The sequence below is a fragment of the Oncorhynchus tshawytscha genome, linkage group LG34 (genome assembly GCF_018296145.1).
Source record: "Oncorhynchus tshawytscha isolate Ot180627B linkage group LG34, Otsh_v2.0, whole genome shotgun sequence".
NCBI lineage: Eukaryota > Metazoa > Chordata > Actinopteri > Salmoniformes > Salmonidae > Oncorhynchus > Oncorhynchus tshawytscha.
In genome coordinates this window covers 8605623-8623904 of record NC_056462.1, presented here as the reverse complement: position 1 = coordinate 8623904, position 18282 = coordinate 8605623, and the positions used below count along the sequence as shown (strand labels likewise).

At 44.1% G+C, this 18282-nt stretch overlaps 1 protein-coding gene across 2 annotated transcripts; it reads left to right on the top strand.

The window, feature by feature from the left end:
* The first annotated feature begins 140 nt into the window (after positions 1-140).
* On the top strand, positions 141-18252 carry LOC112231846 (tropomodulin-1). 2 transcript variants are annotated; one of them, XM_024398647.2, is made up of 11 exons: positions 141-467; positions 4952-5162; positions 6737-6893; positions 9701-9817; positions 11778-11867; positions 12338-12468; positions 12914-13021; positions 13291-13434; positions 14929-15073; positions 16529-16653; positions 17104-18252. In XM_024398647.2, the coding sequence occupies exons 2-11, from the start codon at positions 5037-5039 to the stop codon at positions 17104-17106; spliced, it is 1146 nt and encodes a 381-aa protein (XP_024254415.1). In that variant the 5' UTR covers positions 141-467; positions 4952-5036; the 3' UTR covers positions 17107-18252. The 2 variants fall into 2 exon arrangements, with proteins under 2 accessions (XP_024254415.1, XP_024254417.1); XM_024398649.2 differs by lacking the exon at positions 16529-16653 and having other exon boundaries at positions 142-467.
* The last annotated feature ends 30 nt before the right edge of the window (positions 18253-18282 follow it).

The following is an 18282-nucleotide window of genomic DNA, read 5'->3' as shown; positions in this document are numbered from 1 at the left end:
CTTTACGATAAACGCACTATTGTTTTTGCTGCTGTTCTGATGCACATGTAATGTCTACTACTGGTAGCGTAAATGGCGCTTGTATCATTTGATGGCCATGTAGCGCACTTGCCTGGAGAACAAGTGTGTGACATCACTTGACTGGCAGCGCCGGGTGAGGAGGAGTAGCGGTCGGAGAGTTCACTTTGCCTTTGTGGGAGTGTTGTACTACATTACGCGAACCACTGAAAGACAAGTTGTAAGCAAAGTTAAGGATTTCAATTCGGCTGCCGTTGACAACATTCGAGGATATCGGTGCGGATATCAAACTTTTTTCCGCTTGGTTGCACGGTACTTTACTTTCCTTGTATGAAGCGACTCTAGTGTGACTCGACTGGACCTAAAAGAATCCATATCTGGTCAAAGTATTCAACTGTCACAAAGCGGGACCCGTTCGCTATAAATAGCCCGGATAAGCAGTGGAGGAGGTACGTGCATACGAAATAACTTCTTGTTCTAGCAGAAAAGTCCTTAAATACAACATTTAACGAATAATTAGCATATAAAGATATTTTGCCATATCCCATGATTTAACCCAGACTGAAGCTTCAAAGTAACTGGTGTTCACTCGAAGTGTTGAAAAAACTAAAAAGTATTGTTTTACTTTGAAAGAACAATGTATTAATTTTAGTATTAATAATGCAAAGTTATGCGTTCTTCGCATTTTCACCCGTCATCGAATCTGCCTATGAATGACAGCTGTATAAATTCCCCACCTATCTTGTTAACCTAGGGCTTGTTAAAGAACAATCGAAGTGTACTTAATTTTAAAATAATACTAACGTATTGCAGGCCTACTACCCAATAACAAAAAACCTTCGCATTATTTTGCTGCCTGGCCTGCTTTATATCAACTCCAGAAATAGATAAGTTAATGTTTAGAACGCTTGTAATTGTCCTCATCTCCCAACTCCTCTTCTTTCTTTCCAAATATAGTATAACATTGTTTGCAGTTAACATAAGTATTATTGTATTCGATCAACTGGGAACTATAAATAACTTTGAAAAGATTGTCAATTCAGGCATTGTTCGATAGTTTTAGGCCTAGGTCAACAAGTGTAGAGCTCTTGAATGTCACTTGTATTAGCCAAATGTATTACAATTTGTGCTGTATGTGTAAGTAGTACTTATTGTATGTGGTTGACTTACCTAGCTACCTTAAGATGAGTGCACTAAGTTGCTCTGGTTAAGAACCTCTGCTAAATGATTAAATATACAGTTGAAGTCAGACGTTTACATACACCTTAGCCAAATACATTTAAACTCAGTTTTTCACAATTCCTGACATTTAATCCTAGTAAAAAATTCCCTGTCTTAGGTCAGTTAGTATCACCACTATATTTTAAGAATGTGAAATGTCAGAATAGAGTGATTTATTTCAGCTTTTATTTCTATCATCACATTCCCAGTGGGTCAGAAGTTTACATACACTCAATTAGTATTTGGTAGCATTGCCTTTAAATTGTTTAACTTGGGTCAAACGTTTCGGGTAGCGTTCCACAAGCTTCCCACAATAAGTTGGGTTAATTTTGGCTCATTCCTCCTGACAGAGCTGGTTTGTAGGCCTCCTTGCTTGCACAAGCTTTTTCAGTTCTGCCCACAAATATTCTATAGGATTGAGATCAGGGCTTTGTGATTGCCACTCCAATACCTTGACTTTGTTGTCCTTAAGCCATTTTGCCACAACTTTGTTGTGTATGCTTGGGGTCATTGTCCATTTGGAAGACCCATTTGCGATCAAGCTTTAACTTCCTGACTGATGACTTGAGATGTTGCTTCAATTTATCTACATAATTTCCCTTTCTCATGATGCCATCTATTTTGTGAAGTGCACCAGTACCTTCTGCAGCAAAGAACCCCCACAACATAATGCTGCCACCCCTGTGCTTCACGGTTGGTATGGTGTTCTTCGGCTTGCAAGTGTAACAGTATAACTTTAGTCCGTCGCCCCGTCCCGGGCGCGAACCAGGGACGCTCTGCACACGTCAACAGTAACCCTCGAAGCATCGTTACCCATCGCTCCACAAAAGCGGCGGCCCTTGCAGAGGAAGGGGAACAACTACTTCAAGGTCTCAGAGCGAGGGATGTCACCGATTGAAACGCTATTAGCGCGCACCACCGCTAACTAGCTCGCCATTTCACATCGGTTACACAAGCCTTTCCCTTTTTCCTCCAAACATAACGATGGTCATTATGGCCAAACAGTTCTATTTTTGTTTCATCAGATCAGAGGACATTTCTCCAAAAAGTACGATATTTGTCCCCATGTGCAGTTGCAAACTGTAGTCTGGCTTTTTTATGGCGGTTTTGGAGAAGTGGCTTCCTCCTTGTTGAGCAGCCTTTCAGGTTATGTTGATATAGGACTCGTTTTACTGTGAATATAGAAACTTTTGTACCTGTTTCCTCCAGCATCTTCACAAGGTCCTTTGCTGTTGTTGTGGGATTGATTTGCACATTTCGCACCAAAGTACTTTAATCTATAGGACACAGAACACATCTCCTTCCTGAAAAGTATGACTGCTGCATGGTCCATTGGTGTTTATACTTGCGTACTATTGTTTGTACAGATGAACGTGGTACCTTCAGCCATTTGGAAATTGCTCCCAAGGATGAACCAGACTTGTGGAGGTCCACAATTTTTTTTTTCTGAGGTGTTGGCTGATTTCTTTTGATTTTCCCATGATGTCAAGCAAAGGGGCACTGAGTTTTAAGGTAGGCCTTGAAATACATCCACAGGTACACCTCCAGATGCCTCAAATGATGTCAATTAGCCTATCAGAAGCTACTAAAACTATGACATAATTTTCAGGAATTTTCCAAGCTGTTTAAAGGCACAGTTAACTTAGTGTATGTAAACTTCTGACCCACTGGAATTGTGATACAGTGAATGATAAGTGAAATAATCTGTCTGTAAACAAATGTTGGAGTAATTACTTGTGTCATGCACAAAGTAGATGTCCTAACCGACTTGCCAAAACTATAGTTTGTTAACAAGAAATTTGTGGAGGGGTTGAAAAACGAGTTTTAATGACTCCAACCTAAGTGTATGTAAACTTACGACTTCAACTGTATATTAAATGTAGTACGATAACCATGAGCTAGGAAACAACGAGACACCATCATTGTGTTCATAATCATGCATTGTTACGGCAGAAACCAGGCCTCTCTATAAATATGTTCCTGTTTGCCAGCAGACTGGGAGTGACAGGGGAGCTGTTTTTATCAGCTGTTCCCCATCAGGGTTTAGGAGGCAGGCCAGGCTTCATTACTCCAATTCTGTTGCAAAGCGTTTTGTAACAGAAACCGTTTACTTCAAATGGAAAACGTTTTGCAACGAAAATGAGTTTCTATTGGACAAATTCAAGTAGGTCCTTCCCCGTTTTTGTTCTGTTTGCTTCTTAAACGGTTTCCGTTTTAAGACGTAATGAATACACCCTTGTTGAAAGAAAAGTACTGTAGGCCTATCTTCTTAAAGCAGTGGTTTCAAAATGTTTTTTTGGGTCATGATACATGTCGTGATCCTCACCGAAAGTTAGTTGTTTCATGTTGTAAAGCCAAGTAGACTACTGTCGGAAGTTAAGTACAACGGCAAGGGTTCTCAAATGTCTATTTTGACCCAAATGAAGATTGTAGCATTTTTTTTTTACGTGACCCATCAAGCCTGTCCCAATTTGCTCCCTCCCCCTTGCTCCTTAACCTCTGATGTTTGCAGATCTGAATTGTCTCGGTAGGTATAGGGCCTAAGCAATGTGGTGGTGAAGCTTCCACTATATTGATTAAACCTTACAGATCTGCAGACATTGGAGGAGAAGGGATGTTTCTAGCCATGCTCTGGGCTTGGGACACAACCCACAAGTAAGATCCGACCCCACCCAGCGTTTGGGGAAAAAACTCTGCCTTAAGGTATTTGGCTGAAGTGTTGTTGGACCGGCAAACAGCATTCTTAATGCATTTTTGAAATATTTTAATGGCACCAGGCACAAACATCTCTGGACATTCCAGACCGTTAAGCAACACAAGTTAGTTTCTGTGAGTCAAGGGCCCACTTTTCAGTGTTTATCCAACACATCACGTTATTGGTGTTTACCAATCGTTTCTAATCTCTAATTTCCTGGATCAATGTGGTGTTTGGATTTTGCTGGTTGGTCTGCCTTATGACTCGGTTAGTAGGTCTAACTGGATGTACAGTAGGTCTGCCTTATGACTCAGTAGGTCTAACTGGATGTACAATAGGTCTACCTTATGACTCAGTAGGTCTAACTGGATGTACAGTAGGTCTGCCTTATGACTCAGTAGGTCTAACTGGATGTACAGTAGGTCTGCCTTATGACTCAGTAGGTCTAACTGGATATACAGTAGGTCTGCCTTATGACTCAGGTCTAACTAGATGTACAGTAGGTCTGCCTTATGACTCAGTAGGTCTAACTGGATGTACAGTAGGTCTGCCTTATGACTCAGTAGGCCTAACTGGATATACAGTAGGTCTGCCTTATGACTCAGTAGGTCTAACTAGATGTACAGTAGGTCTGCCTTATGACTCAGTAGGTCTAACTGGATGTACAGTAGGTCTACCTTTATGACTCAGTAGGTCTAACTGGATATACAGTAGGTCTGCCTTGTGACTCAAAGGTCTAACTGGATGTACAGTAGGTCTGCCTTATGACTCAGTAGGTCTAACTGGATATACAGTAGGTCTGCCTTATGACTCAGGTAGTAGGTCTAACTGGATGTACAGTAGGTCTGCCTTATGACTCAGTAGGTCTAACTGGATATACAGTAGGTCTGCCTTATGACTCAGTAAGTAGGTCTAACTGGATGTACAGTAGGCCTAATTTAGGATCCAGCTGGTTGACCAATCAAATCATGTTGACTAAACCTTGTCTCGTTTGTTTTGTTGTCCACGTTCTTGCAGACTTCCTTTTGAAAACATCGCTGGGCACTTAGTTGCCTTTTTCTTTACGTTATTTGGGGAGTCGCTGGGATTCTATCGCGCCGCCATGTCCACCTCCTATAAGAAGGAAGTAGTGAACTACAGGGACGTGGACGAAGATGAACTACTGAAGAAACTCTCAGAGGAAGAGCTACAGAGGCTGGAGGATGAGCTGGAGGAGTTAGATCCCGACGTAAGTCTTAAACGCTGATCGTCTTGGTGTGTGTGTGTCTTGGTTATCTGGAGCTAGGAGTTCGATCCCAACGCAATCTAAAACATGTATCTTTTTACGAGCTCAACAGAGATGAGAGGTCGGTAGCAGGATAGTGCATTAAATCACACTATCACGTAAAAAGAATCTAGGACTACAAAAGGATCCTTAAATTAAACATGCAACCCTCTATGCAGTAGATCATGGTATAACGCTCAAATATTAAGGTTTACAGGTGTACCAGAGCCCTGGTTTAAAGTAGCTCACTATATAAGCATTAGGGTGACATCTGAGAGACGTGGAGAATCTCAATTGCGTCCTCTCGCCTCACCTCCTCAAAACCCATTGGAGGAGATGGTCTGAGGGGCGGGACCTCTGGCTTTCTCATCCAATGGGTTTTAAGATGGAAGCGAGGATGTGAGGAATTTGCAATTGAGATTCTCCCACAGACTAAGACTGACAAATGACACTCAAACCAACTTGGTCAGGAGGAGATCTCAGCTGGAAGCGTTGTTGGATGACGACGTTGCGCAAGTCGGTCAGATTGATTTCAGATTTCATTACTGACATTTTTTTCCTTTAACCTTTTGAAATTCTTATAGGGCACGAACATATTAACCTGTCATATCACGTTGATAACATAAATTAGCCTATATATCATATCCCTGTATATTCAATTCAAATATGCAGTTCTAGGTCTAAACAATACAGTGATCCTCAAACCAACTTCCAAAGCCAACTTCCCAGGGAAAGTTGAGAAAAACAGCAACTTCTCAGAGTTTAGACCTCATCTGTTATTTATAATATATGTTAAGTTATGCCTATCATATATTTATAATACTGTGTGATGCGGCGGTGCTTGACTTCATCTTTATTCATAAGTAGCTCTTCCATCGAGGTGTTGACGACACAAGCTGTAATAGGGTTATGATGAATGGTCGACGGCTCACATCAAGTCTGGATGCTTACAATACCAGGAGAGCCAGCCCAGGCTTAGAGGTGTGTGTGTGTGTGTGTGTGTGTGTGTGTGTGTGTGTGTGTGTGTGTGTGTGTGTGTGTGTGGTGCTTGTCGTCTTTCCTTGACTTTTGACTTTTGACGATAGCATCCAGATCTCCCACAGAACCACGTTAAAGAGTTAAACTGATATGTCAGGTATAAATACTACAGGTATAAATACTACGCTGTCTGTAAGTGGCCAGTGCACTAATAGGTGCTGAAAGCTAAGACAAGATATCGGTCTATCGCTATAATATGGACCTGGTTTAGCGTGCTGCGGTCTAAGAATAGCTATCTGGGTCTGGGAACTGCCTTTGTTATTTCTGTTAGTGTTATTTTAACACAGTTAGTGATGGTGTGTGTGTCCTTTCACTGTTACATTCGGCTATCCCACGAGAGTGGATGAAAAATGTAGTTTATAAACAAGTGCAATCCCACCCATTGCTATAATTATTGGCCAATGACAATCCTTCCCTGTGGTTAGAATACCCTCTTACCTAGTGTAAGTACAACCCGTTGTTAACATTATCGGCCAATGATAAATCCTTCCTGTCTTTAGAATGCCCTGTTGCCGGCCGGGATGAGGCAGAAGGATCAGACCAAGAAGGCACCGACCGGAACCTTCCAGAGAGAGAACCTGGTAGCCCACCTGGAGAAGCAGGCCAAGGAACACCCTGACAAGGAGGACCTGGTTCCGTTCACTGGAGAGAAGAGAGGTATGACCGCAGTTCCCAGCATGATAGAATACCACTATAGGCCTGTGCTTCACTGGAGAGAAGAGAGGTAGGACCCTGTTAGATCTGATCTGAGCACTGGCGTAACGCTGTGCCGTGCCGACCCCCAACCAGGGTTGGGGTCAGTTCTATTTCAATTCAGTCAGGGAAGTAATCTAAAAAGTCATCTAAAATTCCATGTTTCCTCATTGAGAAGTGTGGTAGGAGCCCAGTTTCCTTTTGGTTCATACTCCAGAAAGGTTTTACCAATATGGCATAATCTCCACTTGTGGGGGTGTATCCATCCCCCTATCGGCCCGCAGCATACCACCCTGCATCCCACTACTGGCTTGCTTCTGACGATAAGCAGGGTTGGTCCCTAGACGGGAGACCAGATGCTGCTGGAAGTGGTGTTGGAGGGCCAGTAGGAGACAATCTTTCCTTTCCTGGTCTAAAAAAAAGATCCCAATGCCCCAGGGCAGTGATTGGGGACATTGCCTTGTGTGGGGTGCTGTCTTTCAGATGGGACGTTAAACTGGTGTCCTGGCGCTCTGTGGTCACTAAAGATCCCATTGCACTTAACGTAAGAGTAGGTGTCCTGGCTAAATTCCAAATCTGGCCCTCATACCATCACGGTCACCTAATCATCCCCAGCTTACAACTGGCTCACTCATCCCCCCTCTTCTCCCCTGTGACTATTCCCCAGGTTGTTGCTGTAAATGAGAATGTGTTCTCAGGCAACTTACCTGGTAAAATAAGGGTTACATATTGTTTACATGAAATCCTGTCAGATCTATGAACAGAAGGGATAGGGGACAGGGTCTAGCTTGGCTAGGAGAAGTGGCTGGAGGCCAACATGGACCGTGGCCAGGGACATGCAAGCTGTGATAATAACCTTGTGAGGTGAACCCTACTGTCAGCGTGCCGAGATACTAATACTTTCAGAACATTACAGCCATGTAACTAAAGGCCTAAAGTCCTACATCCATCAGGACCAATCAGTGGTCTCAGACAATAGCTCGTTCCAGGAAACTGGACCCAGTCGCAACCCAGTCTGTATGCTGGTTCATCTGTTCTTGCATCTGTCTGGACATATCCAGCTACGAAACTGCCTGAGCTGAGTCTGCCTACCTATCAGACCAATTATGATCTCAGACAGTCTGGTTCTGGGAAACTGGGCCAGCCACATCAGAGTCCTCTAGTTCGTCCTACCTTATATCTGGACGTATCCAGGTAGAAAGCAGGGCCTGGTGCCAGCTGACTCATCCCAGATCCACTCAGGTGTAGATGTAGCCTGCTGGGTATCAGCCTGTCTCTCTGTGTGTCCGCCAGACAGCGTACCGTCTGGGGGGGATCAGTTTTAGTGAGGTAAGGCCCCGATCTCTAATCTTGATCACATAAGGAGTATTATTTGGGATGCAAGGTGATTTGTAGATCACTGAATCTGTGCAGTCGATCTCAAACACTCAAGCAAGCACTGTGTCTCAGCCAAGCCTGATAGGTGATAGGTACCGACCAACCACAGAGACGAACATCCTGCTACATCCTGGCACCCAGCAGCTAGCCTGAAGTTGAGGTGACTTTCCAGTTGAAAGTTGGAATGGCTCCACTCGTTCCATTGGTTCGTCAGACCCCAGAACAGATCATCCAGGCTACAGTCAAGGCCAGCAGGGCGGACGCTGCTGTAGCTGATCCTGGACCTGTGACGGCTATGAATAAGACCTCAGACCTTGTATTCATAAAGTGTCTCAGAATAGGAGTGCTGATCTATGATCGGTTTAGCAGTTTAGATCCAAATGAATATGATTACATGGACAGGGAAGAACCGGATCCGACATCAGATACATATGGCCCCTGATCTAACGGTGGACTGTGGCCACGTCCCAACTCTCTTATCCCAAAGTCTGCACTTGCACACTTCCCGTTATGGATCAACTCCCATCCAGCCAACGATTCCTTCCATGACAGGGAGTGTGCAAGACAAGTGCACAGTCTGCAAACTTTGGGAGAACGGTCGATAATTGGACCACACACACAGCCTGTCACTGCAGCCTTCCTCCCCCTCAATGTTCATTCATATAATCCTGTTCCGGTGTTCTGAGGCTTGGCTGGGGCAGCTTGACCGGGGTAGCTTGGCCGGGGCAGTGTGACGCGGGGCGCTACATGTCAGACGTGGCTGGGTAAAACTCGAGAAGGTCTTCGCCCCCCCCGTCTGTCCCGACAGGCTGCCTGGCTTTTGACAGCTCACTCTGAGTGACGATATGAAAAGCGCCCAGTGACATAATGTTGATATTGCATATCAGCCTTGTATTTTCCGTTGTCGGTCGGTGTGACGTAGATGGGAAACAAAATGGAAGTTTTCCTGACAGAGCGTACGGTCATGTTCACTGTGTAATGGTAGTTGGCTACTATTGGGTAATGATCTGTCGATTTTACTATTGGGGTATTGATGTTTCTGCTTTCCTGCAGTCAAATTACCAATAAAAAAATGGAATTAGAAACGAGCTGGTATAGTAGTGGGATGGTAGTCGTCGTACCAGTACGAATAGTAGTAGTAATAATCAATTGTATTTTAAGAAGCCCTTATTACATGAACAGTTGTCATCAAGTGCTTTACAGATACCCGGCCCAAAACCCCAAACGGCAAGCAATGCAGATGTAGAAGCACGGTGGCTAGGGAAAACTCCCTAGAAAGGCAGGAACCAGGAAGAAACCTAGAGCGGAACCAGGCTCTGAGATGTGTCCAGTCCTCTTCTGGCTGAGATGAATAGTGGCATGTACTGTGTTAACGATTGTCCTCTATCTTCCAGGTAAAGTCTTTATACCTAAGAAGGTGGTGGACCCCATCATGGAGAACGTAACTCTGGAGCCAGAGCTGGAGGAGGCACTGGCCAACGCCAGCGACGCTGAGATCTGCGACATTGCCGGTAGAAAGACACGCACCTTCACGTGCGCACACCCATTTACAGACATCGTTTCTGTTATCACCGTTCCTGTTTTATTTCCAGTCGATTCACCTTCTTCAGCGAATAAGTTTAAATCCACGCTCACCAAACAGTCACTTGAGAAAGATCCCGGACACGGAATCAGCTTCGCAGTTCACTCCTCCGTCAGTAACGTCCTCCTTTCCTCTCTAACTCTCCTCTATCCCGTCTAGTGATCCCACCCTTCTTCTCCTCCTTCTCCCTGTTCCCCCTCCATATCCTGTCATCGTCATCACCCCTTCCATTGCTGCTCCTCACTGCTGTTTGGACACCATGGTTGCCCTCTCTCTGGGCTTTGTGACAAGCAGCCGCGGTATTTGCCAGCCCACACACTAGCTAGGGCCGGGACGATAGCAGTAGTCGTTGGCATCGTGGGCAAGGGAACAGAAACACGAAGCAAATTTAACTTCTTTAGGAAGACAGACCTAATGTTGGAAACAAACCTCATTATATTGTCATCCAGAGTCTTATTTATTTATTTTCCAAGCTACAGCACATGAAATGTTATATACAACAGGTTTTAAAGGACCAAAGAGTTTGGAATGCTTCGTGTTTTCATTTTTGCCTTGGTGCTCCTGGTTCATATCTTGCAATCGTCCCGGGCCTAACACTAGCTGCACGTTATATGGCCTGTATTTCTCTCCGCTTCACTAAGTGTTAGTGTTAATTAGTGACAAGTGGTTTGCTTGCCAGCGTTTGTTTTGGTCCTCCCAGACATATCCAATGGTTTGCAATTAATCCACAGCCTGCTCATGATGAGTTACCAACTAACTCTTCACGGCTGCTTAAAGTGGACCGCTCGTTCTCCGTTGTTTATCTCAAAGATAACTTAACTGTTCTCACACTCTCTGTCATGCTGACAGATGAAATTAATACACTTGCTTCTTTTTTCGTTGCTTTTCTGCTGAACTGCTATCTTTTCACTCTCATTTGTTCATTTGTACTGGCTCCAAGTCATCTACGGTGGTCCAGAAAGCACATTTTTATTTGAGTTTTCCCATCAAACTGGACACAAGATAAAACTACTGCTACTACTGATAATACATTTGATTTAAAGCGCTTTTCAAAAACACAAGGACTCTGTACAGCAAAAGAGAGGGGGGGGGGGGTGAAAGCAAAGATAAAACATTTAAAACTAAGATTAAAATGAAAGCTAAAACAGGGATCTTTGCGATAATCAAGAACATATTGACTAGTCAAGCATGTTCCTGCGATTCATAGAAGCCCGTTCTAACTGTGGCAGCATAGGCCATCCAAGACAGGGAGAATAATGTCTGCATTGTGTGACGTCTGCAACAGTGACACATGCTATTTAAACAATGTATTTAATAATGACTTGCAAACGCTGGCATCGACGCACGTGTTGTTCTTTTGTATGTCTGGCTATGACAGGGACGACTATCTATTGCTGTGTGTGAGATGTTTTGCGAGCCGATAGTTTGGCTTGGATGTTTGCGAGTTTGAACAAGGCAGCTCTCGAGGCCCACTTGTGGGTGTCCTGTCTGCTATCTTAGCCAAGTAAACACAATGTGCCGAACTAAGGAGAGCGTTGGCACTCACACCCACGTCAACTCTTCGGTGTTTATCCTTCAGTGTTCACGTCATTTGACACAATGTATACTCTCTCTCCCTGTCTCTGTTCCCCCCCCTCTCTCTCTCTCTCTCTCCTTTGTTTCTCTCTACTTTATTTTTCTCTCTCTCCTTTGTTTCTCTCTACTTTATTTTTCTCTCTCTCCTTTGTTTCTCTCTACTTTATTTTTCTCTCTCCTTTGTTTCTCTCTCTTTATTTTTCTCTCCATCTCTCCCTCCTTCTCTCTCCACATCTCTCACTTAATTTTTCTTTCCCGTTCTCTCTCTCGCTCCTTTTGTCCGTCTCTCCATCTCTTCTCTTCCCTCCCTCCAGCCATTTTGGGAATGCACACTCTGATGAGTAACCAGCAGTACTACGAGGCTTTGGCCAGCAGCAATATAGTCAACAAACAAGGCCTTAACAGTAAGTGTACCGTGTGTGTGCGTGCGTGCGTGCGTGCGTGTGTGTGTGTCTGTGTGTGTGTATATCCCTCCTGTAAGTGCCAAAGTTTTCAGGCATCGTTTTAACGATGATTCATCTGTTTATCCTACCATGTATTGTACTTATTAGGGTTTTGTTTTTCAAGTGGATTTAAGAAAGAGTGGCACCAAAGCGTACGTGTTTCAGACAGTTCAGGGAAGTTAAAAATCAAACACGAACAGAACCAACGTCAAAGGTTCAAAGAGAACTGGACAAAAATGTTCCTGCTTCCTGACTTTTACAGTCCTCCGTTGCAACCTTTCTGACGTTAAATAATATAATGTAAAGACATGCTGGTTCGGCCAAACAAACTAAGTGCTGCAAATAATATATTTTTCTTTCAACACCTTGAGTGCCATTGTTATTACTGATTTACATGATATAGGTATTGTTACTAACATATTTTCCTGTAGGCGTTATCCAGTGTACTCAGTATAAGCCTGTGCCTGATGAGCAGCCCAACTCTACTGATGTGGAGGAGACGCTGCTGAGGATGCAGAGGAACGACCCTGACCTGCTGGAGGTCAACCTTAACAACATCAAGGTGCTACATTATATTGATTCACATGCACAAGTCAGTATAATTGATTTATATGATGTCATTATGTCCTCCTACCATAAACATTTGTACATTTTTTTGTTCGTTGTTTTTAGTCATTTAGCAGATGCTCTTATCCGATTTACAATAGTTAGTGCATATATTTTCCAACTTCTTGTTGTACTGGTCCCCCCCGTGGGAATCAAACTCACAACCCTGGCATTGCAAGTGCCATGCTCTACCAACTGAGCCACACGGGACCCCCATAGGAGACACACATGTACCACACTATTCTCAGTTTGACTTCAAGAGGTCAGGGCAAACCTCTACTCTGGAGTCAACATTTGATTTAGGTTATTCTCCAGTCTTTTCAAATGCATTTGTAGTCAGTCCAATTTAAACAGTGGCGCGTGTGTGTGGCTTTATTGATTTGAAGCCTCTTGTGTTCCAGAACATTCCAGTGAAGACGCTGAAGGCCTATGCAGACGCCCTGACGGATAACACTGCAGTGGAACGCTTCAGCCTCGTGGGAACCAGGAGTAATGATCCCGTAGCCTTTGTGAGTATTGCTGTTGTGTCTGGAGCAAATCCCCTACACGCATACTGTAACAGTTACATCAGACGATGTGAATGTACACGTCTCCAAGTCTTCATTCGAAGTCGTCTCCATCTGGAAATTCAGTTTAAAAAACAAAATGGCCTCCCATGGCCTTGATACCTGGGCCTGTGGCCTGGTCAAATATATAGATGGGGGAAGATGATGCCATTTCAGATATGGGTTTAATTATAGCCCGTATAAATATACTGTCCCCATTTGCTGTGTCTCAGGCTCTGGCAGAAATGCTGAAGGGGAACACCACACTGAAGAGTCTGAACATAGAATCCAACTTCATCACAGGGACGGGTATCATGGCTCTCATCGCCTCACTGCAGTCCAACACAACCCTGCAGGAACTCAAGATCGACAACCAGGTACAATAAAATACAGCACAATCGTTATTCTACTGACAGACAGTGTAAAGGAGGCCTGGGTCCATTCTACTGACAGACAATATAAAGGAGGCCTGGGTCCATTCTACTGACAGACAATATAAAGGAGGCCTGGGTCCATTCTACTGACAGACAATGTAAAGGAGGCCTGGGTCCATTCTACTGACAGACAATGTAAAGGAGGCCTGGGTCCATTCTACTGACAGACAATGTAAAGGAGGCCTGGGTCCATTCTACTGACAGACAATATAAAGGAGGCCTGGGTCCATTCTACTGACAGACAATATAAAGGAGGCCTGGGTCCATTCTACTGACAGACAGTGTAAAGGAGGCCTGGGTCCATTCTACTGACAGACAATGTAAAGGAGGCCTGGGTCCATTCTACTGACAGACAGTGTAAAGGAGGCCTGGGTCCATTCTACTGACAGACAGTGTAAAGGAGGCCTGGGTCCATTCTACTGACAGACAATATAAAGGAGGCCTGGGTCCATTCTACTGACAGACAGTGTAAAGGAGGCCTGGGTCCATTCTACTGACAGACAGTGTAAAGGAGGCCTGGGTAATGCCAAAATTTCACAAAATATTACAACTTCTACAAATTATTTCTCAATGATGCTTAAAGATACAAATGTCAAATATATGTTGACAATACTTCCTCCAAAGGACCTTTCTATGGAAAACATTTCGTGAAAATCCCAATGAAATCACGGTATTTATTTTGTCCTGGTTTCATGAGGAATCACCCTATTTTTGCTGTCACAGTGCCCAGCCCAGACCGTTACAATTAGACATCACAAGGACCACTTGAGTCTACTGTTTCAACAGGGTCAGATTGTACAAAGCTAATCACTCGATTGATTCATTGTGGTGTGATATTGGTGCTAGTGCGAACACTTAGTAGCCGTTATTCCTTCTCAGTGGGCAAAACTGGTTGAAAGGACATCCTTGCAACCTGATTAACCAGATTGCAGCCAAAACTGGTTGAAATCTGGTTGTTGCAATGACCTCATTTCAACCAGTTTTGCCCACGCTGGGCTACCTCTTGCCAGTGAATCATTTTTTCCTAACATAAACTGTGCTGAATCTCTTTGATTCCGTAAGGTTTTATATTTAGACACATGACTAACAACTTCGCCTTCATTTATTAATTGTGCTGAGTCATGGACAAGCTGGTTGAAATGGCTCCATTTTACAACCAGAAAAGGCTGCATTGTAACCAGTTATTTCAAACAGGACATTGGGAAATCACCTAGGTTCACTGGTTTACATGACGTAATGTCTGGTTGTAAATTGGTTTGTAATGGCGTCATTTCAACCAGTTTTACCCGATGGGTGATTCCTTCTATGTCCAGTTTTTACCCAAATTATTTAAGCTGCCCACCTGACATAGCAGACAGGCTCAATCAAATGCTCCATTTGTAAGGAAACAAATACTATTTGAATCCAGGTCTGATTCCCCCTCTCCCCTTCCTCCAGAGCCAGCCGCTAGGTAACAAGGTGGAGATGGAGATAGCCAGCATGCTGGAGAAGAACACCACGTTGTTGAAGTTTGGCTACCACTTTACCCAGCAGGGCCCCAGGCTGAGGGGCTCCAACGCCATGATGAACAACAACGACCTGGGTGAGATGATGGTTCTGCTAATGCTAATGCTAATGCTAACAACCTGGCTGAGATGGAGGTTCTGCTCGAGCTGAAGCAAACAACCTGACTGAGATGGAAGTTCTGCTAGCCCTAATGCTAACAACCTGACTGAGATTGAGGTTCAAGGACTAACTCACTCACTCACAATAGATTAAAATCGCTCTGTTGTACTCACTGTTTCTCTCCCATCGACACTCACAATCTTAGAGATGTTTACTCACTCACTCACTCACTCACTCCATTTTCCAAAACAACGTTGAACTAATACAACCTGCTAGAGAAGGTGCAGAGCATGCGTCAGATGTCATTCCAGACCCAGTAGTAATCCATCTTAATTCACCATCACTGTTTAATGTAACTAAGTAATGGGAGGAGCCAAGCCAATCACAACGCTCGGCTGTTTGGATCCCTTCCTGGAAGATGACATCACTAGAACTAAAGTGGTGCTCCAGTGAAACGCTCCCAGACTTCCCAGTGTGATCCCTCACAACAGCTGAGACACCACCAGAGACATGGGCTGTGTCCCAAGTGGCACCCTATTCCCTTTTTATAGGCACCCTATTCCATTTATAGTTCACTAACCTGTACAGTAGGGCTCTGGTGAAGAGTAGTGCACTATATAGGGAACAGGATGCCATTTGGGATGTGCACTCAAATGGGTCTATTCAGGGACTTGTGTTGTTGCCTGGCTACCCAGACTCCTTACTCTGGCCAAACGCTGTGCCGCTCCACGCTGTAGGACGTTCCTTATTTCTCCTCAATGAGTCTGGATCTGAGTAGTTCCCTGACCCATCACTGAATGCAAACACATTCGGGACCGTCTGATTGGTCCAGAAACCCATGGGTTGGGCCAGAGCCAGGACACAGTTGGGTAAAGTGGCGGTTTGAAAATTCATCATTGGTTTGGATAATCTGATTGGTTAGAGACGATCCAATCGGTGATGACTTTGTTTAGTGCAACGCCCATCATCACCGCAAATGACTTCAGTGACAGCAGTCTCGGACTAAAGTCTATAGCGAACGACAGAGCAGCGGGAGAACTTAGTGTGAGTCATCGGGCTACATGTTTTGGGGTCCAGAACACATGATCAAAGACATGTCAGGTCTTGTACAAAGGCTGTAAAAAAATAAGAGACGGTCTTGTACTAATCTCTTGGAACGAAATGATTGACCTAGTTTGCGCACCGACATCAGTGTGTCATTGGGTTGTTTTGCATCATGATGACATTTCTCTTGAACACAGCATGGTACCAGTTCTATCTACTCGGTGACTCTTCCACCAAAGATGTGCATGAGCCGCTCTCGTCTTGGTCACTCATAGTGTGTGTGTGTGTGTGTGTGTGTGTGTGTGTGTGTGTGTGTGTGTGTGTGTGTGTGTTTGTTTGTTTGTTTGTTTGTTTGTTTGTTTATGTGTTTACCACTGTTGTGTTGCAGCTCGGGTAATCCGATCCGATCATCACTCGGACGGTTCCTTTACTCTCACTCTGTCCGTGCCGGAACTGGAGAGGGCATTTGGTAAAAAGTTCAAGCCGAAACTCACCAAGCCCAAGACCAAGAAAGTAAAGACAGCCGTTGTGTCCTCGTCCTACCTCTTCAGCCTTCTCTTGCTTCTTTTCCTTGAGTTCTACCCACAACTCCCTGCGTTGTGCCTTCCATTCCTCCTCATCATCTCTCGTCATCTCTTCTCTTCCCAACAGTGGCAGATCTGGCAATCTTTCTCCTGTAGCTCTTGAGTTCTTAAGTGGGTCTTCACTGTAGGACTGATTGCGTAAGGGCTTTTTGCAGTTAGAGCTATTTTATTCTAAACTGCCTCTTACAAACCTTTGGAACAGGTTTTTTTCTGCTTTCTTTCAAGCTGCTTTTCTTACTTCAAACTCTTCCTTCATTGCCATTCCTTTGAGTCAAGTATTTGTTGTGTTTGAATAAAATGTGATTTTACCGAAGACACAGAAGGTACTGATATGTTTTAATAGTTGGTCTAATTTCTATTTTTTCTTCTCTGACAACAGTAAGAAAGAGAAGGCTTGAAGGCGGTCCCATCTTCCCCAAGTGTCGGACAAGCGTGTAGCGCCGCCAGGCGCTGCCCGGCCCCGCCCAGCCCCGTATTCAGCCAGACGCCCTCCGACAGATATCCCATCAACCCCTGCTTTCCCCAACCCTAACCTCGACCCCTCCGCGATGATCGAAATCGTTCCAATTCGAATGTCAGGGCCGTTGGCAAACCTTGTTCCTACTGTGGCATGGAGTTGATCTACTATTGTGCTATTGTTTCTCTCACAGTCTTCTACTGATATTGGTTTAGATATCTTCGGTAATTATATTATCTGGTAATTGTGACATAGAGAAGCCGCCCACCTATTCAGAAAGTATTTATTTTGTTGTTAGTTTGTTTACTGGAGATGAACTTGTGGTGGTGGAAGATTAAATGGTGTTACAACCATAATGTATATTGTACCATGTGCCATGGGCAACAGGTAGCCTAGTGGTTAAGAGCGTTGGGCCAGTAACCGAAAGGTTGCTGGTTCAAATCCCCGAGCCGACTAGGTGGGGGAAAATCTGCCAATTTGCCCTTGAGCAAGGCACTTCACCCTAATTGCTCCAGTAAGTCACTCTGGATAAGAGTGTCTTCTAAATGACTAAAATGTAAATTGCTTAACTTGGTTATGACGTTAGTACCACATTATGTATTTCAGCATTTCGCAACCACTTAATGTAATGTTTTTCAGTGTGAGGTTCATATAAGATACGTTTTTAGTCTGCAACTCACACTGTCTGTAAGCAAAGGCACATAACGGTTACATAGAAGCTATGTTCAGAGGAATTGTTGCAGATTTAAAAACACTTTGGGGTGTAAAGTTGTTTGTTTGTCCAAGTTTACCCCATGGAGACAGCCACTAGAAGCTGGTCCTAGATCAGTATGTCCGCTATTGTGTAAATTCTGTAGTATTACTGATCTCAAGTCAGTTTAAGTCTTCTCAGTCAAACCTTACACAGAGGGAGGATGCTACTAAGCGTTGGTTCTAGATCAATTTTGTGACGAAGTCGATATCTGCTACGATCCTTTATTGATGTCACATGTTAAATCCACTTCAGATCAGTGTAGATGAAGGGGTGGAGACAGGTTAAGTAAGGATTTTGAAGCCTTGAGATAATTGAGACGTGGATTGTGTATGTGTACCATTCAGAGG

What these genes read in the sequence shown, in the direction of transcription:
- LOC112231846 (XM_024398647.2), top strand. Translation starts at nt 5,037, where the DNA reads ATGTCCACCTCCTATAAGAAGGAAGTAGTGAACTACAGGGACGTGGAC. An exon ending in TGAGATCTGCGACATTGCCG is followed by an intron (nt 9,818 to 11,777) that starts GTAGAAAGACAC and finishes CCCTCCCTCCAG; the next exon opens with CCATTTTGGGAATGCACACT. An exon ending in TCAACCTTAACAACATCAAG is followed by an intron (nt 12,469 to 12,913) that starts GTGCTACATTAT and finishes CTTGTGTTCCAG; the next exon opens with AACATTCCAGTGAAGACGCT.